Source organism: Myxine glutinosa, chromosome 2 (assembly GCF_964187855.1).
Source record: "Myxine glutinosa chromosome 2, kmMyxGlut1.1, whole genome shotgun sequence".
Classification (NCBI taxonomy): Eukaryota; Metazoa; Chordata; class Myxini; order Myxiniformes; family Myxinidae; genus Myxine; species Myxine glutinosa.
Window position 1 is genome coordinate 186,469,893 of NC_136262.1, and position 26,209 is coordinate 186,496,101.

Consider the following 26,209-nt stretch of genomic DNA (forward strand, 5'->3'; position numbering starts at 1 on the left):
GTAATCTGCACCAGAATGCTCGGCATGCATGCACAGAACCCCTCAGCAGCAATGTTGATTGGGGAATGCTTCCATATACTATGTGTGTGAGGTAACGATTGTTACATAAAATGGCTCAGAGCTTCGAAAAGAAGCCAAAATACTTGGAAAAGTACAGGAGAAAAAAGGGTGGCCTCTGCAAAACAAAAAAGTTGGTAAACTTTCTCGGCTCGTCCAAAGGGCTGAGATCTTGCAGCTGCCTGTTCTGCAAAAACTAATGATGTTGATTGGTGCAAGGCCTGAAGGATCATAGATGGATGTGTTCTACCAAACCCCTGATCATCCCTGCCCTGCATCCCTCGGAGCTGAGGGCTATTATAAATACATTCTTTTGGTTCTGGGGCTTCAAGATAATTTGTACTAGGTTTTTTTTTTTTTTTTTAGCTTACACTGTATTGCTAAAAGGAGGTGTGCATGTTCAGGTGCGTTTGTGTTCAATCCACTGTGGTGATTTGATCGATTCACTGCTACCGCTGCCTTGTATTAACAGGAAATGATAGGAACTCGACACCTCTCATCCACTGATATTTCTCGTATTTCCGCTAGTCCGATTTGCATCCAGGAACACAACAATTATGGTAACCATTCTAGAATTGCCACTTTCATTTAGGTGCTAAAAAGACTTTGTATTACAGATTTTGCACTCGCAACAGCAGGTTAAAAGTTCCCCGGTTAGCTAGCAGGAGCGAGTGGTTGAAAACACGTGCACAGCACATGCGCAAAAGGCGTCGTTGGCATTCACACGTCATTTTGAAAGTCCGGTAATTTTTCCCACTTGGTTCCTCTGATAATGTCTTTATTTATGGTGCAATCTCATTATATCAGCAGAGTTGACCAAATGCTGTAGAGTGTAGACTGATGTTTCACACAGGCTGATTGGCAAGATCTTGAAATTGCAATTGCATCCAAGGATTGGTGTGTTATCTTCTCTGCACCTGATTATATTGATTCCTTTTCGGAATCCTTTCACATAAGCCTGCTCTCTCTGATGAGTCAGTTCATTCTATTCCACCTGCACCTATCCTGCCCATCTTATTGGTCTTGGTGCACAGATACTTCTGGCGAGGTAGGTGCTTCCAAGCAGGTCACTTCCTTTGCTTTGAAGGCAAGCCCAATGGAGGGGAACCTTGGTTGCAAGAAAAGCAGTTGGTCAGGTGATTATGTGCCACATGGGTTCACGATTCCCATGAAGTGATGTTATTGGATATGTAATCCCTCACTGAACTGGCCAGCTTGCCAGTTCAACTCTTTGGGAGAACCCACTTTGTGCTGGTAACATCCAGTGGTCTTAAAACACAAGTTCATGGTATGACCATGCATTCTGGCCATGTGGGTGAATTTTCAAGGTGCATGAGTATTTAACAAGCTTTGTTTGACCAAGTACTTGCTCAAACAAAGTATACGCATATGTACATGGGGCTATAGTGCACATGCTCAGCTTTGTTATCATTTTTGTTTCAATCTTTATTCTATAAAAATGTGCCTCAGCAATCCCGAAAGCTTCTGTGGGTTATTTCCTTTTCCAAATTGAAAAGGGGGGTGGCGGGAGGGGGCGAGGGGAGGGAGAGTGGTGGCTGGCTTTGCCAAAAGGCAAAAAATCAGGTCACTGAATTCAACCAACAATTATTTTTGAGGTCAACTTTGGCCAAAAGGTCAACATAGGGCAAAGGTCAACAATTCAGGTGAAGTTTCTAAAATCCTAATTTTTCATCTGATTGACTTGAAATTTGAACACGATTTGCATATCAGATCAATGTATTCAACCACAGATTATTTTTGAGGTCAACATAGGTCAAAGGTTATCAACTTATTTTAGGGATTTCGCAAGTATCGTGCTTTGCACGACATATTTCTTGTTTGTTTGTATGTCAATCGCCTTCAGGTCACATTTTCACTCAGATCTTCACGAAATTTCACCACCTGATAGAGGTAGTGACATGCTGTAAGCTTATTGTCTTTTTTGAGGTAAATAGGTCAATGGTCAAGGTCAAAATTCATCAATTTTAAACCGATTCACATGATATCTATGTATATACTGTACTGTATATAAAACTGAAAAACATTGGTGGCTGGTGAATTGTCGTTGTGAAGTCTTGGTTGACCCTTGTGAGTATGTCTATTGATTACGTACTGTTTGAAGGTGAGTTGATCCGCGAATTTGTCTATTAATTACCTCTACTAATTATCGACTGTTGAAACATACCTTTTTGACATGTTGTCCTTTAGAGCCCTTTACACCTTTTAGACCCCCAAATAACCAGAATACCCTTTAGTTCCCTAATACCTCATATACCTCATTAGAACCGTTTGTCCCCTAAGAGTTCTAAAACCCTATCGACAGTGTTAGATCTTCTGTCTGAGGGCATTTTGTAATAAGACTTGAGGGTCACCAGTCATAATCAAAAGACCCCCTATTGATGAACCACCTCAGTACCAAGCTAAGAGGGTGCAAAATATAATTAATTAATTAATTAATTTCTCTTTCTTTTGTTCAGGTTTTGTTCATCTTGGTTATTGACAGAGGGAAAAGTCCCATGTGACTGAGATAAAACGTTGTCTGTGACAACAATTTCACCCCATTATAATCAAATGGGATATTTTTGTGATGTTATTACCAAATCTGAGAAATTTTTCCAGATATTAGATTGAAACTTGCACAGCTTATTTATACGTGTGTGTAGTATCAGGTCACTGAATTCGACCATTGGTCAAGATGTGTATAAAATCTGGTCAAAATTATTCAAAGATCAAGGTCAATGCCATCAAAAGCATGTAAAACACTTATTAGTCGGCAATTAGAAAATGTATCAGCCAAATAAGTTATGCACAACATTCCATCATGTAAAATACTTGACAGGCCAAATTTTCCGAATTACTAAATTGCTGTTTCCATGGCAACTATTGTTCATTTGCATTTCGCAAGTTCACATCTTTGTTTGTTTAACTCTTCGATTTTCTCTTGAACTGGTCGAGCAGAGATCATGAAAGTCATTTCATTATAAATGTCTTTGTCCGAGGAGTTCCACAGTTGCACATTATTTTTTTCCATTACGAGTGACCTATGTTTTTTTTATTTATCATTTAGCTTACTTGCATGCTATTTTTATTTCAGAATCTCATGAGATTGTGAATTATACATGTTTTTATTTACTTTTAACATTTACTTCACTCCTTCATTCCTCTTTTCTCCCACCTCTGGAACAAACTCCCTCACTCTCTTCAATCCCACTCCACCCTCCAGGTCTTTAAAACAGCTGTTCACCACCATCTCTTATCTTCCCCCATCCAAAACCTTGATCTTTTCTATCCCCGCTAATTTCACCCCAATTCCACTTTTGTGAAATACCAACTTCTGTCCTGGAAGTCCTTGGTGTCCTCGTGTTTTATACTTCTCCCACCCCCCCCCCCCCCCCTTCCCACGCCTCCTCCCCCCAAGCCCTCTCCCTCCCACACATCTCCCTGCTCTTAAATGTTGTGTGCTCTCAAGTGTTTGTGTGCTTCCCCTTCTCTTGTCTTCCGCTCCCTCTTTTTATATATTTTGTTTGTCTCGTTGATTTGTTTGTGAAGTAAATGTCAGCTCTTTCACGAGCCTCGATTCAGTATACAAAAAAAAAACAATGGGGTTTTCCATTACCAAGCTGCTTGAGGAGCGCTTGCCAAGCGGCTTAAGCACTCAAGCAAGCACTCCACCAAAACTGTTGAGGTGCCTGGAGTGTCCAACTATGTCCGAGTTGGACAAATGAACTGTTTTACTTATTTTTTTTCATAGTCTGAACTGCTACTAAGGTCAATTCCGGGGGGTTAAAACTTTGAAATTTGATTCAGGTGAAGAGATTATTGAGCTTATCGCATGTTAGATGTAAAGCATCTGCATAAATTAAATAAAGACAAACTCTGGCTGGCATTTATAAGCATTGTGATGTGTACAGGAATACAGTGATTCATAGGTATGAAGATCAGCGATATTACCATTCATATACAGACTTGGCATTTAATATGGAATATATATATTTTCTTGACTTGGGTTTACTTTCTGAACTCAGTATATCAATCTGGTGAGTTTCTTTTACGCTTCGGTGATTTCTTTGTGAAAAGAACCATGTCACTGATTGTCTGTCGCAGCAAGAAGTCAATAACAGGATTATATCACAGGTGGCGTGACAAAATGTACGGACAGGTCCATTTGACGATTGGCTTCACAATCGGGTATATAAGGGTTGTTGCGTTCTGTATTAGTGGAAAACAACTGCTGCACGTCTACAAAAGGTATTGCCGCTTCCCCTGGAGATGGTCCGTCAACTCGACAATGCTGTTTGTCATTTAGTGGTGGCTTTACGAAATTCTGGCATGAAACAGCGTGCTATTGCTTGGCAGTATGGCGTCACTCAAGGTCAGGTGTCAAATATCCTGAAACGAAATGCTCAGAGGGGTGTCCCTACTCCAATACCGAGGCCAGGACGTCCCCGCAGAATCACAAGGAGGGATGATCGCCAGCTGCACCGGTTAATCCGCAATGGCCGTACCAAGTCAGCTAATCGGCTTAGGGCTGAGTGGCAGCAACTGACAAATGTGCCTGTATCCAGAAGGCTAGTCAACCAACGACTGGTTCAAGCAGGCTATCGTGCCAGGCGTCCCCTGAAAAAGCCACGTCTGACCAGACAACACCGCCAGCGCCGATTGCAGTGGGCCCGAGAGCACCGTCAATGGCAGCCAGGACACTGGAATCACGTGATCTTCAGTGACGAGTCTAGATTTCTGGTCTATCGTCAAGATGGCCGCGTCCGAGTGCGCAGACAAGTGCATGAAGCCCACAACGAAGATTGTATAGTGCCAAGAGTCCAAGCTGGAGGTGGTGGGGTGACCGTTTGGGCTGCTTTTCATGCAGGGGGCAAAACTGACCTGGTTGTTCTGAATGGAAACCTGAACCGGTTCAAGCACAGGGCCATTCTGGAAGAAACATTGCTTCCATTTGTTCGTGCAGCCTTTCGAGGAAACTTTGTCTTCCAAGATGACAATGCACGGCCTCATCATGCTTGCATGATCCAACACCTTCTTGCTGACCGTGGTGTAGAGCATATGGAGTGGCCTGCCATGTCCCCGGATATGAATCCGATAGAGAACTTGTGGGCAGAATTAACGCGTCAAATCGACGACTTGGACCAGCAGCCTGCCTCTGTGCGTGAATTGCAGCAGGCTATTGTAACTGCATGGCAAGCGATTCCTGTCCAAACCTTGGCAAATCTTGTGAACAGCATGCCTCAACGTGTACGTGCTCTCCTGAATGCTCGTGGGGGTTACACGAAGTACTGAACTGTAATTTTACTGTCCGTAATCCCAGTCGTAATTTAACTTTTGTTTTTGTTAAAAAAGTTTTTGGCTAATGTGCAAAATAAAGAGATACTTCTGGAAAACGCACAGAAGTTTAACACAGTACTGTCCGTGAATTGAGTTCGATATCAGTTTACATCACTTTCAAGGATCAATTTATTTGCTTCGAAATGTCAAATGTGGTTTTTGTTTCCTTTAAAGGTCACATTAACAAATCTAGAATAATTTCAACATAATTCCAATAAACTTTTGGTTCTAAGTCATCTTGAAAAGTAAGTTCACCCCCACAAAAAAGATATTCCATATTAAATGCCAAGCCTGTATATGAAGCTTTCTTGTACAGAAACCGACCTGTTCTGAGGTGATGCATATTTGAGCTGAGCAGACATAATGGTGGAATTAAGACTGAACTGAACACAGGCTGACCAAAGGTAATGCCGTTTCTAGTTTTAGTGTAGGTATTGGTGTAAATGATCTTCAAAGGGAGTGTTTTACCACACCCAAACACCCAGTTGTCATTCATACTCTCCCGTCATGGTCGAGAAGTATGCATGCAAAGTTTGAGGCTGCCAGGTTTCGTGGTTTTGGCGTTATGGAGGAGATGCACACACTGACACATGCTGCCTTTCATTATTATCTATCTATAATTCCAGCAATCTCTGTGTGTCTGTCTGTGTGTCTGTGTGTCTGTGACCGCTGTTTCTCGACAACCACGGGTCCGATATACTTGAAACTTGCCAGGTATATTGCTGGGGACCCGAGGATGTGCCTTTTCAAGGTTTGTAATTAATCGGACAAGTACCTACCGAGTAGGGTGCATCAAACGCCCTTAGGTTCTTGGATTTTAATGTCTATTCTCTCAAATGTTACACTTGTTGGTAGAAGTATGTATGCAAAAAATAAATGAAATCAGAGGTGGTCCTGGGTGGCCACCGGCCACTTTTATATATTTAGGGCCATTTTCGGGGCCGCACTATGTAAAAATGTTTGATTTTGTTATTTTACACCCAAACCTAGTCATGTTTGGTATCAAATTGAAGGTCTTGATGAGAGGAATACAAATATAACAATTTTATGCAAAAAACGATGGTTTGATAATTAGTTTGTATTTTTACATGAATGAAATCGGAGGTCTAATCGTGGGTCCCATACTAGTAGTCTAATAATATCCTTTATTTTCTTTCAGATGGCAGATAAGAAGACCAGATTAGCAAGTGCCATTTTTGGTCTTGGCAATGCTTTTACAGAAGCAGATGGTACATTGACAGGAGTCCGCCTCCCAACTTGCCGGCAGGTTCTTCGATGCGTGATGTGGTACATCCAGAAAGAAATATGTGAAGGCAAACAAACTCAGCCACTGAAATGGAAATCTGCCAGCATCGTCCTTATCCAGCTGAAAAAATTCTACACTAAAGCAAATATTCCTATGCTTTCAGACCATCAATGCTGCAAACTAATACTTGACCTTCTTAATGACAATAACAAATTGCGTCAAATACCTGTTTCTCGCCGAGAATCTCCAAGCACTTTGGCTAAGTTGCAAACCATGAATGAACGTCTTGATAAGACCTTTGGTGTATGGACAAAAGATGCAATGACAAACATTAAGAATGAGGAAGATAGAGTATTTTTAGAGTCAATGAAATCTGACAGAGTAGCCTCATTTGGTGGTGTTGACAAGAAGAAAGTTGATAAAGATCATAGAAAAGAAAAACGCCTCTTAGCGGAAGCTTCAAGACGAGAACGTCATGAATCATCCAGTGTACAAGAGATGACAATTAGTTCTGTATGCTCTGATGATAGTGACTCTGCAGATAGCTTGGAAGAAACTGAAGAAGAGGCGATTCCAGAGTTTCAAAGGAAGCGTAGTCACCACAGATCAACATATGCAGGTACATCTGCCTTTATTCCTCATGATATTCTGAAAAGACATTCAGTTGTGTCTGTTGCTACTCGACTAAACATAACTCCTGTTCAACAGGTTGCGCTCACCAAAGCTGTAATTCAAGAGGCAGGAGGTGATCCACGTCGTGTGGCCAAGTCGTACTCAACTGCTGATAAGGCTCGACGATCAATAACAAGTGCTATCGCCAAAGATATTCAAGAAAATTGGATCGCCCCAACAGCTGCAACACTTCACTGGGATGGCAAGCAGATACCAACGCTCACAAACAAGAATGTCAAGGAAGAAAGATTGCCAGTGTTGGTTGGGAATGCCACTGATGTAAAGCTACTGGGGGTGGCTAGATATCCTCCTGGAAGTGATAGGTCATCAGGTGACATCATTGCCGAGCACACTTACACGTATCTACATTCATGGAAGTGCAAACAATCAGTTGTCAACTTATGTTTTGACACAACAGCATCAAACACTGGACACGTTACAGCTGCCTGTGTTACCATTCAATCAAAACTGGACCGTGCTCTTCTGTGGTGTGCATGTCGCCATCATGTTGGAGAGGTAATCCTGGATCATGTGTTTGACGTTCTCAAAATTGAGGCATCAAAGTCTCCAGAAGTATCTTTGTTCCAAAAATTCCAGAAGAATTGGGAACGCATATCGCATGCAAAGAATGAAAGTTTAACCAAAATTGACATTTCCATGTACAATGACTATGCACAACAGCTGCTTTTATCCTGCAAAAACAAGGTTTTAAGCACAATCCGCACAAGCGCTTCATACTGCAGGGAAGACTACAAGGAAATGGCACAACTCTGCCAGGTAGTCCTCGATGATGATGTCACAAAACAAGGAACACTCCACAGACCAGGGGCCATGCATAAAGCAAGGTGGATGTCAAAGATTCTTTATTCCATCAAAATATGCCTACTTGAAGAGCAAATTTCTCTACTACCTCGAGGAACTGTAACAACACAACATCAACAGAAAAAACTGAAGGAGTTTGTTGTTTTTGTTGTTTATATTTATTGTGATTGGTGGCTCATATGTCAGTCTGCTTCAAATGCCCCATGGTTTGATTTGTGCTTTTACAAGACTCTGCTCAACTATAAAGCTGTCAACTCAACCATTTCAGTCAGCGCTGTGAAAGCCTTTGATAGACATTTGTGGTATTTAACCCCAGAACTGGTTGTTTTGGCACTGTTCAGCAATGCAATTCCTCAAAAGGATCGTCGTGCCCTTGCAGATGTGTGCAAGGCCGTACAACCAGATGAAATGCCAAGCACTCCAAAACACCGCTACGGTTCTGGATATGGCAAACCGTCATTTCCAAAAATTACAGAAGCGACAACCCTGGCTGATCTTGTGAACGAGGACTCGTGGTTTACAGTAAACCTTCTTCACCTAGATATGACCTTCCTAACAGAGGATGTTGACACTTGGCAGAACAATGAGCACTTCAAGGCAGCCAAGTCCATTGTGGATGGACTTAATGTTGTGAATGACCCTGCGGAGAGAGCAGTAAAGCTCGCAACTGATTTTGTCTCAACTGCAAGAAGAGAAGACCACTTCCAAAATCTTCTTCAAGTGGTTGAATGTGACCGCAAAGCGAGGCCAAATTTGCGGAAACGAGCAAAGTTGGAGTAGTGACATTGGCGTTGTGCTTAATACATTTTCAAACTTTTAATCAATGAAAGTACAATACTACAACACTGTACTACAACTTTGTAATATGAAGAACGATTTTGGTTAATTTTACATTGACATGTAAGGTTGTTTTAACTGTTTGATATTAGGCATTTAGTAAAAGTAGGACTTTACTTTTGTATATAGGTATAATGGTTAATTTTACATTATCTTGTAGTTAATTTTACATTATCTTGTAAAGTAGTTTAGCTGTGGCCCTAAATGGCCCTAAATATATAAAAGTGGCCGGTGGCCACCCAGGACCACCTCTGATTTCATCTATTTTTTGCATACATACTTCTACCAACAAGTGTAACATTTGAGGGAATAGACATTAAAATACAACAACTTTTTGAAAATCATGGGGCGTTTGATGCACCCTACTACCGAGCTATGTCCAAAAAACGCTTCAACCAATCAGAGAGCAGCGAGCTATCACGTGTGCCGAACCGTTAATGCAATGCAAGCGTTAATGCGTTAATGCAAGGCTTTTCTTTTTTTCCCTCTTCTCTTTCTACTTTTCCTTGCGATTAAATTGCAAACAGCCAAAATACGTTGGCGCTAATTGAATAATTGGCCATTAACACTAAAATAATCGTAACTGCGATATGCCAACTTCCGGACAGTGCAGCCTTCCATGTTGTTGTTGTTTGCAGCAGCTGTTTGCAGCAAGGCAAGGCTTTTCTTTTTTTCCCTCTTCTCTTTCTACTTTTCCTTGCGATTAAATTGCAAAAAGCCAAAATACGTTGGCGATAATTGAATAATTGGGCATTAATAGATAGATAGATAGATATGCGATATGCGAACTTCCGGACAGTGTGCGCGTTACGAGCTGACCGCCATTACGGTACGTAATTCGATTTCTTATGCGCATTATTTCTCCCAATTCAGTCAGAGCGAAGGGCGGAAGCGAAGAGCGTTGTTATTTTTTGTTTACGGGCGTACGGGCGGGGTAGAGCGTACGGGTAGCGTTTTTTTTTTTTTTTGGCAAGGAACGGGCACCCACGTACGGGCAATGCCCTAGTAGATGTAGAATTGGGAGTGGAGGTTGAGGACTTGGGGTTTATGGGAGGAGTTGAGGACTTGGTGTTTACAGGGGGAGGGAGGTTGAGCACTTGGGGTTTATGTGGATGGATGGGTGGGGGGAGGGAGTTCAGGAAAGGGGAGGGAGTTGAGGAAAGGGGAGGGAGCTGAGGAAAGGGGAGGGAGTTGAGGAAAGGTGTAGGGGAGGACATACAGTTTGGGTAGGTGGGGGCATAAAGGGGACATAGTTGGGAGAGGAGGGGGGGAGGGGGTTTAAGCTTTGAAGGAGGGTTGAAGACTTGAGGTGAAGGGGGTTGGGGGGGAGTTGAGGACTTTGTATGGTGAAGGGGTTTGAAGACCTAGGGTTTGATTTGAATACTTGGGATGGAAGGGGGTTGCCTGAGAAGTGGGGGTGGTGTCCTTTTGTGTACAAGGTCAAGACAAGGCTCGTGGAAGGGCTAGAGCACTTAATTGATCAGGATGCAACAGAACAAAAGGAACAGTAGGGTGGGGGGGAGGCAGGGTTGAAGTGGGGAGGAATGAAGCTTCTTCGGTGGTGGACCTCAGGCACATTTTACATTACGTGGAATTTCTGTGGGTCCCTGCTTGTAGTTATTGATTCCTTAATCCAATATCAGTGCGAGTGCTTGAGATGACGTCTGCATTCCTGAACAGGCACTGCTGATTGGCTATTATCTGTGGTGCAGAACATTATTGCTTCATCCAAAGCCAGTGGTGCAGTGTGAGGGTTTGGAATTGTTTTTCTCATGAAGATTTTTATTAAACTTGCAATTTTCCCAGTTGACATTGTCTTTAGTGGACTGCTCTGGTCCACTAAAGTTTATTGTCCAGTTTAGTGGACTGCTATAAATGCTGTGTTATCAAGTAGGCACAAAGACCACTTCTGTATTCCAATCAACATATCAAGCTACCATTGCTTTGAATGAGGCAGTAGTTGTAATTTGGAATACATTTACATGGAAAAAAATGAGTGACATGGATTTATGGCTGATCACTCTGTTGCTCCCTTGTCCTCTGACAATGAAGGTAGTATTGATGGAAATCATAGTTATTATATGCTTGATCTTCGTGTTTATGATCATGGAAATACCCATTCTGCTAATGGGGTGCGGAAATACCCATACCGCTAAACACTGTGGGTTGACTCAGCCGCACGACATGTCGTCCTTCCGAGGTCGGCAAAATGAGTATTGTACTGGAAACGGGGCACTGCATCAGCGGCACACCTGCTCGTGCAGAAATGATGCAACCAGCAGCCACAAGCTGCATAGAATATAATAATAATATGATTACGTTACACTCAAACCCGAGCCATAGCCATTGAATTTTACCTACAGTACTTTAATTACCAGTCTATATAAATAACTAGCAAAGGTACCTGGCATTGCCCGGGTTCCAAATATGTAGAAAGTAAATGACTTGACTTATAGCAAGTTGTTATGTAGTTCATGTTGTATGTAATTATATGTACATAACATAAGAACGTGCTATAAGTTGTCATTTAAGTTAAAAAAGAGTGAGTGAGTTGGTGATTTAGGTCCAAGTTCAATCCATTTAGGGACTATATCTCAGAACGGGCCACATTTGGTGGCTTCACAAATTTTTGCCGCTGCTGGGATTGGAACGCGGATCGTCTGCGTGGCAAGCACATGATCCACTGGGCCACCAGCGCTGCCTAGGTAAAATATTAACAGACGTGTTTTAGTCAGCAAGAGCTCTGGGGTAGACAACATTTCTTGTTCTGCCGTTTGGTGCTCTGATGAAAAGATGTGTGCTTGCCCCAACACATGAGCATGCAACGTAGAGTTGACCATGAGAGAAACATGGACTTGTCAGTTCAACTCCAGCAACCTTAAGAGACTGTCCCTGAGACTTGTTGATGGTCATTGCAAATGATAGTCTCACTGGAGACTGAAGGTGCTTGAACTGAAATGGCATATCTGACTATCTGTTGGGATGATGGGAATCCGTGGAATAAAAACATCCTCTCCCTTGGCACAACCAGTCATAATGGTGGCTTCGATCACATGGGGCATAAGAGTTTTGACAGCGAGTCTTGTACCGTTAGAGTTTTGGTGCATCCAAATTTCGTAGCAACATAATGGGGGCTCCCACTTTCAGTTGCAGATTGTGAGGTGGAACGCCAGTGAGCTGAAGAGAGTTTAGAAACTCTGTTGGATAGTTGACAGCATCGTCCATATCAACTACAGTGTCAACTGATTTGTACCATGTGGATTGGTCTGGTAGCTGTTGAATGATGGTGGCATTAATATCCTGCACAATGTCATTTTTGGGAGCAAGGATGGCACGTTCACAAAGCCACTCATGGTTTTTATAATTCTGTGAGAGGCTAGGATAAACCTTTAATAGCATTTCTTCAGATGTGTTGATGATTGTTCCACAATTTGGGGGTATTGTGACATCTCCAGTCTCAGTGTCTACTGGTAGCTGACCATTGCCCAGTTGAAGTAAAACCTTTGGAAACTGGCCTGCTGAGACATCTCTATTAAGTGCAACTCTCATGTTGGTAGAAAGATGGAGTTTTTCCACTCGTCTCCAAATATAGGATTCTTTGAGGCATGTTGTCAACTCATCAGCAGGTGTACCCTTTGGAATGACTGGTAGAGTTTGCCTGAAATCTCCAGAGAGCAAGAGTGTGACTCCACCTGTTACCTCTGAGATCCTGTAAGGTGCGATCGAAAGCCTCAAATGCAAGTCTGTTAGACATTGTGCACTCATCCCATACTATCAGCTTGGCCTGCTTTAGAACCTGTGCCTGTCCAGATCCTTTGCCAATATTGCACACAGGACTCTCATTGTGGGCCAGGTTGAGTGACAGCTTAAAGGCAGAATGAGCAGTCCTGCCACCTTTGAGCAAAGTTGCAGCAATTCCAGATGAGGCCACTGCCATAGCAATCTGCTGTAGTGAACGAACTTGTGCCGAAATTAAGTTGATCAAAAACGTTTTGCCTGTTCCACCAGGGGCATCAAGGAAAACAATTCCACCCGAGTCAGATGTCAACAATTGTTTGATCCTTATATGAGCTTCTTTTTCATCTGGAACCAAGAGTGGTTCATTTTGGTGGACATACTGTTGCAGCTGTTGAATGTCATAGGTGGTTGCCTGAAGCATCTCTCGACTGAGAGTTGCAGGTTCAGTTCGTACAGGAGCAGGCATTCCACACTGTTGAAGATCCTTGCTAGCCATGGACTGTACAGTATTTTCAATGAGTACCAGTGCTTGGTTGTACATGGCAGAGGTAAACTGCAGGTTTTTTTTTTTTTGACTTGTTGTGCTTGATACAGTATGTCTTCTGTCATGCTGTTCTGGTGATTATGCCAAAGTTGCTCAGGATTGGATGGTGAACAGGCACAGATAATGATAGCAAAGAGGCTCCTCAACTTGCTTGGAGAATGTGAGACTGCAGCCTCTTCCAAAGTGCTGTTCCAGTGTGCATCATCTTCCAAGAGACCTCTCAGGCAAGCTTCACGGTATGTTGCACAGACATATCCAGCAACTGTCTTGAGATCCTGGAATGAGGTTGGACCATTAATGTTGTGCAGGAGGAGTCTGAGATAAAAGCACTCAGAGTTGCTGGGATGAACAGTGTAGACACGACCTAACACTTGACTGGATCTGATGTTAGGGTGTCCAGGGATTGTTGCACCTTGCTTTCTTGGCTGAAATGCCCTTTTCCCTTCTTGCCAGGTGTAATATCTGGGCACTTCACAGTAGAGAGTAGGAGTAGTGTGAGGAGCCTCACAGTCTTCACAGTAGAGACCCTGGTGTTGGGCTAGCGGCTAGGGTGCCGGCTTAGGATCCTAGGATCCTGGGTTCGAATCCCGGTCAATCGCTGAATTAACGCCAGGGGGGTTGACTCAGCCTGTCATCCTTCCGAGGTCGGCAAATTGAGTACCAGTTCACTGGTAATTCCCTGCTTGTCGTTAAAGGCGGCAAAAAGGGTTGGCGTCAGGAAGGGCATCCGGCCGTAAAACATTGCTTCAAAAAGGGGACCGAAAAACAACAACAACCACAGTTCCTGAAAAAGGCCAACCCCCGCTTGCGGGGAAAAAATGGCCTCTAAAGGTGTTTTTTTTTTTTTTTTTTTCCACAGTAGAGAAGGCTTCTAGCAAAGGAATCCTGTTTGCACAAATCAAATATTGCAGATAGTTTGGTCCTAGGTGGCTGCTGGGCTCGCTGCAGCATGGTTTCTTCTGTGAAGTAAATTCTTTCCCCATTTTACAAATGGATCTCAAGATGCATAACACTGGGGTGGCATTCATGAATGGGAAAGTTGAGAATATGCCACACAGCCTCATTACTGCTGATGTAACGACCCATCTGATATGCTGATACCTCATCATTTTTGGTTTCCTCTCTCTGCAGACCAAAGACTGCCTGATCAGTACCTTTGTTGACATACTTCAAGACATACTTGATAGACTTGACTGAGGAGCATGCTTCAACATTGATGTGTGATTTGAAGATGCGTGAAAGGAGAGGGTTGAAGGGCACCACCGACTGGTAGTCCATGACAATTTCTTGTTGTTTCACTCTGAGAGTAGTGGTGAAGCCCTCATCACCTCGCTTTCTTCTTCTGTACAAAGGATATCCATCCTGATCTGTCTAAGTTTCTGTAAGAAGAGGTCTGGGGTATCGTTTTGTGCATTTTCCCGCTTTCATGCAAGGAGAATGAGTGTTGATGTTACCACAGGGACCATGGAGCATTGGAGCATTTGCTTCACCACTACTTCGTGCAATACTTTGTCCTCGGTAGGATTTGGAATCTCTGCACTGATGATATCATCTACCTGAGCTGGATGAATCTTATCCTTAAGCCAGACCAAAATGTGGATGTGTGGCAATCCACGCTTTTGCCATTCAATGGAGTACATGTAACATCTGCAATCTCCAAAAACAGCACCTTTTGTGATGAGATTCATAAGTGAAATAACCTTCTGGCGAAACACTCTGTCAAGAAGATCATGCCTGTCTTGGGCTGTTTGACCAAGCATAAGTTCTGCTGTGATCTCGGGCCATGTAGGATTGCAGGTAAAAGTGATAAACAGATCAGGTCTACCATTGTAGCGAACATAAGTCATGGCATCCTGTGTGTACTCATGCATGTAGCGAGGACCCCCTGTGAAGGAAGAGGGCAGTATAACCAACTGTCCAACATTGGCAGCATGACAATCATTTGCAACAGCATCTCTAAGGTGAACATAGCTTTCCACTCTTAATCTCTTCTGGTTGTGTCTGATGTAGCACAATCGCTCAGACTCGATCTTGGCATACATGTCAACAATGAATTGGTGGAAGAGCTGACCATATCGCAAAATATGACTGTCCATTTGTCTGACCATAATTCGGTAGGAATAGAAGTCATTGGCAGACACTTTTTTTCCATCACGTCTTTGGTGTTCAAAGTGATATCCATCCTCACCTTTCCAGAATATGAGAGGATACTGCAAGGCATCATAGGCCTTAGTAGCTTCAGAAATACGAATCAGTTTGTCATCTTGCTGTTGGAGAATGATGTCTTGCCGATTGAATTATTGTCCAGATATGAGGACAGCCACATCCGAAACAGTAGGAGCATTAAAGCGCCGTGGATGCTGTCCTGTTGGAGTTCTGTCAGCATGGATGATTACTTTCCAGTTTGGCCCGGTTAGATTATGCAAAGTAGTGCGAAAACTCTTAACATAATTATTATGAGCATGGAGCATCTGCTGAAGGGCCAGCACAATTTCCTCTCTGACAGTTGTAATATTTCTGCAGCGCTGCTGTACCTGCTGCTGCTCATTACCCAGGAAATAAGTTTGAAGAAACTTTGGGTCTTCATTAGGTAAGGGCAAAAGCGAACCAGCCAAATGGTAAACCTGTCCCTGAACCTTAAAAGTTGGCATGCATCCTTGTTGCTGCACAATGCTTGTAGTACCAAATGAGGTCATTTGAAAGCAGGAGTTGTACTTTCGTATGTTTGCGAAGAAATTGTGGGAGTCTCTGTTGCTGCCAGCTAAAAGTGACTTTAGTGGTTCAGGTGGTTCTGTGAGGGGAGGGAGAAGCACTTTGCCTCCAGCACAACACATTCCAGGTGATTCAGCCTTCCACTGCTTTGCTCTACACTCTACAGTGTTTACAAATGACATACATTCCACCTATGTGAACAATAGAATCATCTTCATAGTTGATGGAGGAGTCGTATTGAAAGGCAGCAAGCCTCTTGTTCTGCCACTTGCTTGCTCTCACTGCTGTCTGCCTGGTGCGGTGTGCATCAAATCGTGCTCTTGTCTGGAACGGAGTTTCTGCTGCCCTGGCTGCTGAATGCCTGGCTAAATCAGCCGCTTTTCTAGAAGTTGTCTGGGCCGGAGTTTCTGCAGCCCTGAGTGCTGTCTGCCTGGTCTGCTGTGCAGCAATTCACGCTTGTGTTTGAGCAGGAGTTTGAGCTGATCTCAGTTGTGCCTGTCTGGCATGTTGGCATGTAAGTGGCATGTTGTTTACTGATTGGTCCTTGAGGTGAGGTCATCCAGAATTTGGTTCATTGGGTGTATTAAAGTTTGAGAACAAGTTTGAAGAGAGTGGCACGTGGATGTATTGCTGGATTGAGCTTTGGCCACATTCCCGAGATTCAGATGCTGGCTGCATTTGAAGGGTCGGTTTCCTTCTGTATGGGTAGGTTGGAATCTGCTGGCTTCTTGGAGCTGAGGACGCATTGTTACATGAGCCCTTGTTGGAGGACCAGGCTTTGGGCGTGGCCTTGGTGATGCTATGCATCTGCTTGCAATCCTTGTGCTGTGCAAAGTCTGCACTCTGCTTCAGCGAATCATCCACGGAGATGCTTTCACTTTGTCATGGCCCATCAGCCATTAGGTGGAGTGCTTTTTTTTTTTACCTCTTACATTCTGGGAATAGACATGCTAGAGTGTCAAAGTGCATCCATGCTGTCTCTGAGCTGCCCTATTTTGCTGCTTCCTGACTGCCCAAGTATCATCAAATCGTCAACTTCCCTGTGGCTCTGTGCTTTGTTGTTATAACAAGATGTTTATCCTTTGACATCATCATCAGCATCAGCATCATCATCATCATCATCATCATCCTCATCATCTGATTCAGCTAAATGTTACTTTATCCTTCTTCAGTTATAATGACTTACTTTTCCATGCATTACACAGTGAAGGCAATAACAAGAGTTTCAGTTATGGTAGCGTGATGGAGTACTGCTCTCCGCTGGTACTGATGCCTCACACCTAGCTCTGCTTCATGCTGTAGAAACGAAGGTTTTCAGGATCATTGGTATCTCCCACGATGAAGATGATTCTGAGGGCCTTTCCCTCTCTCACAGCAGGCAGGTTGGTGGTCTTTCTATAATCTACCGACTCCTCTCCGGCCTTGCATCCTCTGCTCTGTCTATGCTTTGTCCCGCAAATATTACTGCAGGACGATTCACACAAGAAGATGAATTCACACAAGTTCACACAAGAAGATGTCAGCTACCCTCTTCTGGTTAAAACCCAAAATCAAGACTCTCTGCTCACCAAACTTATTTCCTGCCTGTGGAACAAACTCCCACACTCTTCAATCCCTCTCCTCCCTCCAGGTCTTCAAAACAGCTCTTCACCACCACCTCATATCTTCCCCCATCCAAAACCTTGAGCTTTTCTAACCCTGGTAATACACCCCAAACCCACCTCCTTCAAATTCCCTGTTTTCTTTCCTGAAAGCCCCTGCTGTGTCCATATTGTTTATCCCGTGTACCCTGCCCCAGCCCTCTCCCTTCCACAGATTGCTGGATGTCCCTGTTCTCTACTGTTGTTGTGCTTCCCTCTCTCCTCCTCCTCTTGTCTCCCGCTCCCTTTATTATATGTTCTATATGTTAACACCTGGTGTTGGCCTAATGGTTAGGGCGGAGGGCTTGGGATCCTTAGGTCCTGAGTTTGAATCCGTTCAGCTGTTGAATTAATACCAAGTGGGGTTTACTCAGCCTGTCATCCTTCCGCAGTCAGCAAAATAAGTACCAACTCACTGGGTCCTCTCTCGATGAGGTTGGTGGCAGGATTTGCACTACGGCTTCTGTAAAAACACCTCATACAGTGGTGCACACACCACTCCGTAGCACACACTGTGGTGTGTGTTGGGATGGTGCTGAGGAGTCGTCCAAAGGACACAGCTATGCGCTAATCCAGCGTATACTCCCATATATATTGTCGTGTGACTACCCTTGGTGAACACCGTAGGGTAACACGGATGACCAAACGAGCTTTAACACTCCGAGGCGTTCAGTTCAATGGCGGAGTTAATATGCGTGGGGAGCAAACGGGGGAGAAGAGAAACCAGAGAGTTTACCTTCGTGGATTCCACCGGCAGTCCTCAAACCTGTAATAAATAAACTCACACAAAACGGAATTAAAATGTACAAAAATAAACAGGTTTATTTGATAAAATGCCGGTAACAAGGAAGCGGCACAATAAAACTGAATTTCTAAACGGGACGTCCCCAGAGACAGACTCGAAAAACAGACGAAGGGAAAAAGAACTGGAAAATAAATGTTTGGTTATTTAGTGGGCACTTAGCTCAACTTGGCCAGGGTGCCAAAAATCGTCCAGGCCCTCCCCGAGCACGCAATCCGGATGCAGCTCTGGTGTTGGCGGGAAAAAGGCCTCGCTCACCCTCATTCACTAGGCCGCGCTCGTTGGCGCGAAACAGGCCTTACGCGCGAAGCGAACGGCAGGCGTGCAGCCCGCTCTTCGACGCCGTGCTCGTCCACCCGTCCTCTGCACGGAAAACCACAGTTCCCGGGCCGCTGCTCTTCCTCCGCACAACCACCAGCATGATGTCCCAACACGGCCTCTCACGATGAAGCTTCCCCGTGAAGAGAGCAAAGCACAAACGTCCACTTATCGCTTTTAGAACGAGAAAGCGCAAAAGGGAACATTCGCTCTCAATGCCCAGACACCAGAAGTAAGATGGGAACGAGGACAAGATGCCGGTACACAACCGTTCACTGCCAGACCCGAACCAAGAAGAGAATGACTGAAGGAATTGAAGTCAAACTTGGATCAAGTTTGTACTATGATGTAAAGATGAATCGATTATATTTTGAGGTCAAAGGTCAGCGGTCATGGTGGGTAATAATCCTGTCCCCATGATAACTTGTGAACCAGCGATGTGATTTTGACCAAAGTTGGTACAAGTATGTATTATGATGCAAAGATGAACAGATTTGATTTTGGGATCAAGAGGTCAAAGGTTAAAAGTCCCTTTAGGTAAAAAAAATTCTGTTACTGTGCTAACTTGTGAACCAGTGATGGGATTTTGACCAAACTTGGTTTTAAGTACGTATGGTGCAAAGACAAAATGATTCAATTTTGGTGTCAAAGGTCAGAGGTCATGTCAGGTAAAAATGTGATGCTTGACAACAGCTGAAGGGATTTAAATCTAACTGGGTAAAAGTATGTATAATGATGCAATAATGTGGGTGGAGGCATATTGGTCAACGTCGAAGAGTGCCATTCTAGTTTACTGTGTCTTGCAGTCAAACAAAATTGAAAATCATTTCAAACAGGAAACTTACTCTTTTTAAGGACGTCGTAAAGGACTAAACAGGCACAAATAACTAATGTAATGTGCTAAATAAGGTGGTGTAAAAGCCACTGAATCAACGGTGGTAAACTTCAGGAAAAAGCTTTCTATAACCCTTGAAATCTTTATTTTATTTCAATGTAATTACATATTTGAACACTGTAGAACACAAATCACGTTCTTGGCATTTCCAAAAACCTTCTGTTTTGCAGTACTTGGACAAAATATTATGGCATTTTATATCATCTCGACCAATCAAGTTTTCTGCTCACAGACTCGGCCCATGTCCTTTCCTTCCTCAAGACTGCACGGTGTAATGTGCTCTATGAACTTTAGTTTACATCAGTGATTAAGACATTGGGTTAAGAGTTGGCTTTCTAAATTTTCAGATGACACCAAACTTGGAAGTATGGTAGACAGATAGCAAAGAGTGGGGTGATTAGATTAGACATTTCAAGTCTAGAAAAGTCTAGACAAAGACAAAGTCTAGACATTTTAATAGACTGGGCAAAAGCTTTCCTTTGTTGCTTCATAGGATTGAGGCAAAGCACCTCTCACCTTGGACTGAAATATATCTTACTATATCTCTTGATGCAAGTGTTGTGCACAAGGACAATATATATTAAGATGAGATTTGATTTAGTTGTATTTGTTGTTGTTGTATAGCCCTACACAGTTCTCTCGAACAAGCCCATGGCACGGAGACAGCGTATCAATATCCCAAGAGTGACCCAGAGATCCCCCACATGCAGGATGGTGTCCACCTCTTCACGAAGTCAGTGCCATAACAGTTAGAGAGAAGAGTCAAGAGGGAATTGGCTGGTCCATGGAGACTGATCGGTACTCTGACCGTGACCGTGCTGCCCTGACGAATTCGGGCTGCAGGCAGGAATGGGGAAGATTTAGCTCCCGACTTGCATTGGGGTTGGGGAGGTACAACCACCGCGAAGAGGCATCCCCGATAATTGTCTTAGTTGTAGTTACTAGCAAAGAAGCCGTCATGATTGATGGATTATTGCCCCCATTTCTACAATGTTTATTGTTTTTTGATGGAGATGTGGTGTATTTTAATGACTTCCTGGGTGATTGATAAAATGGCCATTTTAATCCCTCAAATCTGGGCTGGTTATCAGCCGCGTGACTGGGTGTCACATCCCATTTGAGAGCGTGGTTAGTTCAGCCATCGCCCTTACAGCGTGTATGTCTACCACGAGCTTCACGGGTGGGTTAAACTACCAGTCACGAGACAATTCTGTCCAATGAAAATGCAATGTCTTCCATGTTTCTATGAACAAAAAATATTTTTTTCTTTATTTAAGTGACCCTTTTCCATATTGTGGCTGGTTTGTGTATTCATTCCATGAAAATTGCCTCTTTTGCTGACTAATAACTTGTCATAATCTTTAGGTCATCTTGGGGTTGACTAAATCGTGGATAAGTAAGCACGTTTGAAGTTCTCGATGGACTATATAAACACATGACCACTCTTGAGCATTTAATTTTTACATGTGTGATGCGATTCTATCACCTGTTATTTGCATTTTATACAGATTTAACTGCTTTTTCAATTATTTCCTCCACTATATATCACCGTTTTGTTATTTCAAATGTTGGTGTGAGATTTGAGGCCTTGGTTTCACCAAGTTGACAGGTATAGGTAGAGAGAGGTACAATAAAAATTTTCTTACAATCAAATAACTATTTACTTTATTTTGTAGAACAAGAAAGTACTGTACAGTATTATACTGGCTGCCCACGAGGCACTTGGTGTTTTGATTGAGCCAGCATGCTACAAATGTACTTTATGCTGTGGTTTTTAGGGGTTCTATCCAAACATGGATGCTGGTTGGTGTGCAACACGACATCACGGGCTGGTGGATCGGTCAAGTCGGAAACGACTCATGTCCCCTCACCGGCGACATTTTCCTGTGGACAAGCACACTCGACATATATCCTTTTGTCCACTCTCCACAGAGTGAGCCGCATGAACATGTAAAGCAGTTAATGGCTCACCATCTGCGTTATTAAGCCCGTCTCCAGGGAGAAGTTTTCTTTCCTTCGACTCACTGAAATGGTACATCTGTGAGAGGAGGCCCCAGGTCACAGGGATTGTGATGTTCTTCTATTTTAAATTGATGGTGAATCATGAACTTGCAGGGGCGTCATCGGCTATTTTTCCACCTTTCATATACTTGAACGCAAACATAAAGATGTGCTGTTTTAATTGGACTTTTTTTGTACATGTAGGCCTTTCACCAGGACTGCTGTTATAATTTGTGGTTCTTTGTGGGAGAAGAGGGGGGGGGGGGGGGGGTGGTTAGTGTAGATTTTTGCTTGCTTCACAAAGGATGAGTATGCATGGCTTTAATCTGAATGGTTGGTTAGTTTGTGGTTTGCCACGTTTGCTTGTGATGTTTTGATTGAGGTAATTTTACTGATACTGCACTCGGCTCATTCAGCTTTGCATTTTACAGAGGGATTGGGGTCTTGTTTGCTCTGGACGAGGTGTGTGTGTGTGTGTGTGTGTGTGTGTGTGTGTGTGTGTGTGTGTGTGTGTGTGTGTGTGTGTGTGTGTGTGTGTCAGTCAGTCAGTCAGTCAGTCAGTCAGTCATGCATGTCTTTTGTGGCGTTGTACTGGAGCTTTGTCATGTGAAATTTGAGGCACTGAAATGATTGTCATGATCTGCTGATTTGATTATTAACTATAAATAATCCAGATGAATTCCCATGTTTGTAAACGTGTGCCATGTTTAGGTGTATGGAGCAGTTTTCATGGGTCCTTCCATGGAATGGCATTATAATTGCAAAGGAAACAATAAAAAGAATAACATTATCTTCCCAGCAATGGACATTCACGTGAAATTAGAAAGAAAAATCCCCCAAATATCATTTTTATTATTTGTGGGTTTTTTTTTGTAACAATTTGGACAAGATCACACCTAAAATGCATATTTTGAAAGCATCGGGAGAGCATACCTCCAGACCCCTCCCTCCTCCCCCCCCCCCCCCCTTCCCTAGAAAAGAGCACGTTTCCTATTTTTTCATCTTTTCTACAGCTTCACCTACAATTTAGATCATTAACACCAGGGAGTATTAATCATTGTAATGTTTTTCTAACTGCATAAGGCAATTGTAAAGTTGGGGAAAAAACTACTTGGAATTTCTGTAAACTTTTCAAAGGGACTAAAATATTTAGTCAGACCCTTGTCTGTTGTTTTTATCGCACCTCTTGGAGTCACGGTGCCCACCTCCAGTCACAAGTGTTGACATTGTTGGGTTTTACCTTTTATCTGCTGCTACTGCTGAAGCAGCCCCCGTGGTACTACTACTACAACAACAACAACAACATGCATTTTATGGCCATTTTCCCTGCTAGAGTGGGGGTTAGCCTTGCGGTCCCCATGACAATCTTCTCCATTTTGCCCTATTTTCTGCATCTCTCCTTGTTAACCCCCTTGCCCGCATTTCTTCTTCTACCATCTTTAGCCAAGTCTTTCTCGGTCTTCCCCGTCCTCTACTTCCTTCTACATTCATTTCCATCACTCTTCTCAACCAGTCACTTTCATCCTTCCTCAACACATGACCAAACCATCTCAACCTGTTCCTCTTCACAGCATCCATCACAGGCTCTATTCCCATCATCTTTCGCAATTCATCATTTGTCTTCCTCTCTCTCAACGATACTCCGCACATCCACCGACCCCATTCGCATTTACACCCTGTCCAGCCTTAGTTGCTGCTCTACGTTCATTACCCATGTCTCGCTCCCATAAATCATAACACTTCTCACACATACATCATACACCTTTGCCTTCAGCTTCAACAACACTCCCCTCCTCATCAGCACGCCACTCAGTTCCCGAAACTTCTTCCATGCACATCTCACTCTAGCAACCGTTGCCGAGTCTGATCCACCTTCTCCATTCAGCATGTCTCCTAGGTAACAAAATGTTTTCACACCTTCCAGTTTCATGCCGTCTCCAAGATCCAACTCAACATTTCCTCCATCTGCAGCTCCCCTCTGTGCACACCTTACACTTGAATGTAGCTGCCACACTGGTTAATGACCCTCTCAGACCACTACATTTTTGATGAACCCACTCAGCGCACATTGTACATTGAATGGAGTTCACTCAGACACCCTTCCTGCACACAGCACAGGGCCACTTCCCAGTTCTTTCCACCTCACCACATGCTTTACCACTTGCCATCACCTTCGTCTTTCCTATATTCACCTTCGTCTTTCCTATATTCACCTTCAGACCTTTTGTCTCCATACATTCCTTCCACTTGTTCATCTTTTCCCTCAGTCCATCCATACTCTCCACAATCAACACCAGATCATCTGCATACAACAACTCCCACGGTTACAACTCCCACGGTAGGAATTTGGAATTTTTCCAGGGTACCAGCATGCATAACACACTTGATTTGAACATTTGTTACGAAAGGTACCATTGTTATCTTTAGTGTATACAAGTGAATGTCAGCAGAGGAGACAACTGGCTTATTGACGTTTTCGTGGAAAAATGGTACCGCATCCCTCATGCAGAATTCCAGACGCTGATGGACTCTATACCACGTTGCATCCAGAGACAATGCTGGGCGCATGTGGTGGCCCAATCCCCTATTAAGTGACTTTCCATTGGAGCTTCCATTTTTTTTGTCCACCACTTGTATGTCTCAAATGCGTGCTAAAGGCGTTAACATTATGTCCTTTATTATATAATTATGGATAGGTATGTTTGTGATATGAATCGGAGCAAAACATTCACAGGATGACCAACTAAGTTTGCTGAATCAGTTCTGTCCATATATTCTGATGATTGTGATGTACCATACTCCTGTGCAGAGCGTTGGTGCTGCCGAAACAGTTTCTTGATAAGGACAATATTGGATGGTTTGCCATTGCCTTTCCAGCAGCAGCTAGAGCAGTAATTTTGCCACACTAGAGTTTGCCACTCTGTCAAAGCGCCTTTGGGCTTCTGGAAAAGCGCTATACAAAATAAATGAATTATTATTATTATTATTATTAATTTGTCATTTGTCCCTGGTGCTGGCGATAGATCGCCTACTCATCGCGAAGGATCCCGTCCACCAACTAATGGGCACTGATCTTTGACATCACCAACTAATGCAAGCAGATAGGTGCGTCCAGTTTATCATCTATCCGAGGGACAGAAACACCAGGATGACCAGTTTATAGCTGGGGTGGGATTCAAACCCAGGCTAGACAGCTTAGAGACGAGTATGCGTATCTCTTGACTGTCCTGCCAGCCCACATCTGGTGAATCTTTCACTGAAACATGTTCTTACAAGCACCACATTTGGCAATAGGACAGCTTGATTGATGACGTCTATAATTGCTAAATGATCTGTTGCATTTTTCATTCTTGTGTCTTCTAGGCAGGTTTTGCTGTCTACCACTATGATAGTTGCCAATGTGTATGATGATCTGGTTTAGATATACAGTACAGCAGAACCGCTTGCGTAATCATCCAATATTTATGTTGCTTTTATAATACTCAGCTCTGACGTTTCATTCACCAAGTGACCTTCAGGAGGTTAAACATACTGTCCATGCCTGAGCCCCAGTTTACCTCTTTGGGAGGTAGTGGGGCTTTCAAACCAACGGACAGGCAGAAATATCACGTTGAGTTGATGGTCGTAGTATCGAAACACTTCCTCTGATGTCTTTCCCATCAATATCGCAACACATTCATTTCCTTTTAATATGCCCAAGCACTTAAAGGTCCGCAGACACAGAAAATAATGTTTGGTTTAATTAATCGACGTAGCTTCATTTACACCTAATCATTGTTCTTCTCTTGAATAAATATCTTGGAAGGAAGATTTAAATGAATTTTTGGTGTCCTTTTATGCTCGATTGGCCACACCCCCCAAAAAACGCCGATTTGATTACCCACGTGACCTGCTACGTCATCTCGAGAATAGGTTTGCTGTGGGTTGTTTATATAATGATTATGGCTATCAGAGGATTCTTGATCAGAAAAATCTTCCTCAAATTCACTTTCTGACAAGTCTGAAGTGAATTGTGCTTCCTTTATCCATTGCATGCTGAGACAGCCTTGCCTTTTATTACGTACATCATGCAGATGCCGTCATGATCATCGCAATTTTCCGGGGTGGTACCCAACGGGTTTACTTTTTGAACTGTAATACCTCAAAAAATTATTAGAATGAAAAACCACGTTCAGTTCTTTGTTTATTACTTTAAAAGTCCATATAATCATATCAAAAAAAAATCTGTGTCTGTGGACCTTTAAGGTCTGAAGGAAAATTTATTCGGCAACTTGACGTTCCGATTGGTACGAGCGAGCATATTTACCATTGGAGAAATGCAAGTGACGATGAGAATGCTTATTGATGCAAATGGATTGGAGTGTATAATTTATCATTGGGCTATTATAATTATATTTTTGTATGAAATTACCTTCTGCACATATTCCTTGACCTTCTGCACATCGACAGCTCACCTTACGGGTCAGTTTACCTTTCACCTCCTGCTGATAACAACTGGAGAAGGTGAGAAGTCATTTTGTTATTTGTAGCATTACTTGTCATGCAATATGAATTTTGTTGTGCTCATGTTTTAACATTATTCCGACTT

The 26,209-nt window shown here is 43.1% G+C and overlaps 1 protein-coding gene across 2 annotated transcripts in view; it reads left to right on the forward strand.

Moving 5' to 3' along the window:
• The window catches only part of LOC137422192 (uncharacterized), a 113,893-nt gene that overhangs the window by 27,408 nt on the left and 60,276 nt on the right, over positions 1-26,209 (forward strand). For both annotated transcript variants that reach the window (XM_078772079.1, XM_078772080.1), the window contains exons 3-4: positions 21,399-21,527; positions 26,063-26,124. In XM_078772079.1, the coding sequence (XP_078628205.1) occupies positions 21,399-21,527; positions 26,063-26,124 (191 nt within the window). The remainder of the gene's footprint in view (positions 1-21,398; positions 21,528-26,062; positions 26,125-26,209) is intronic.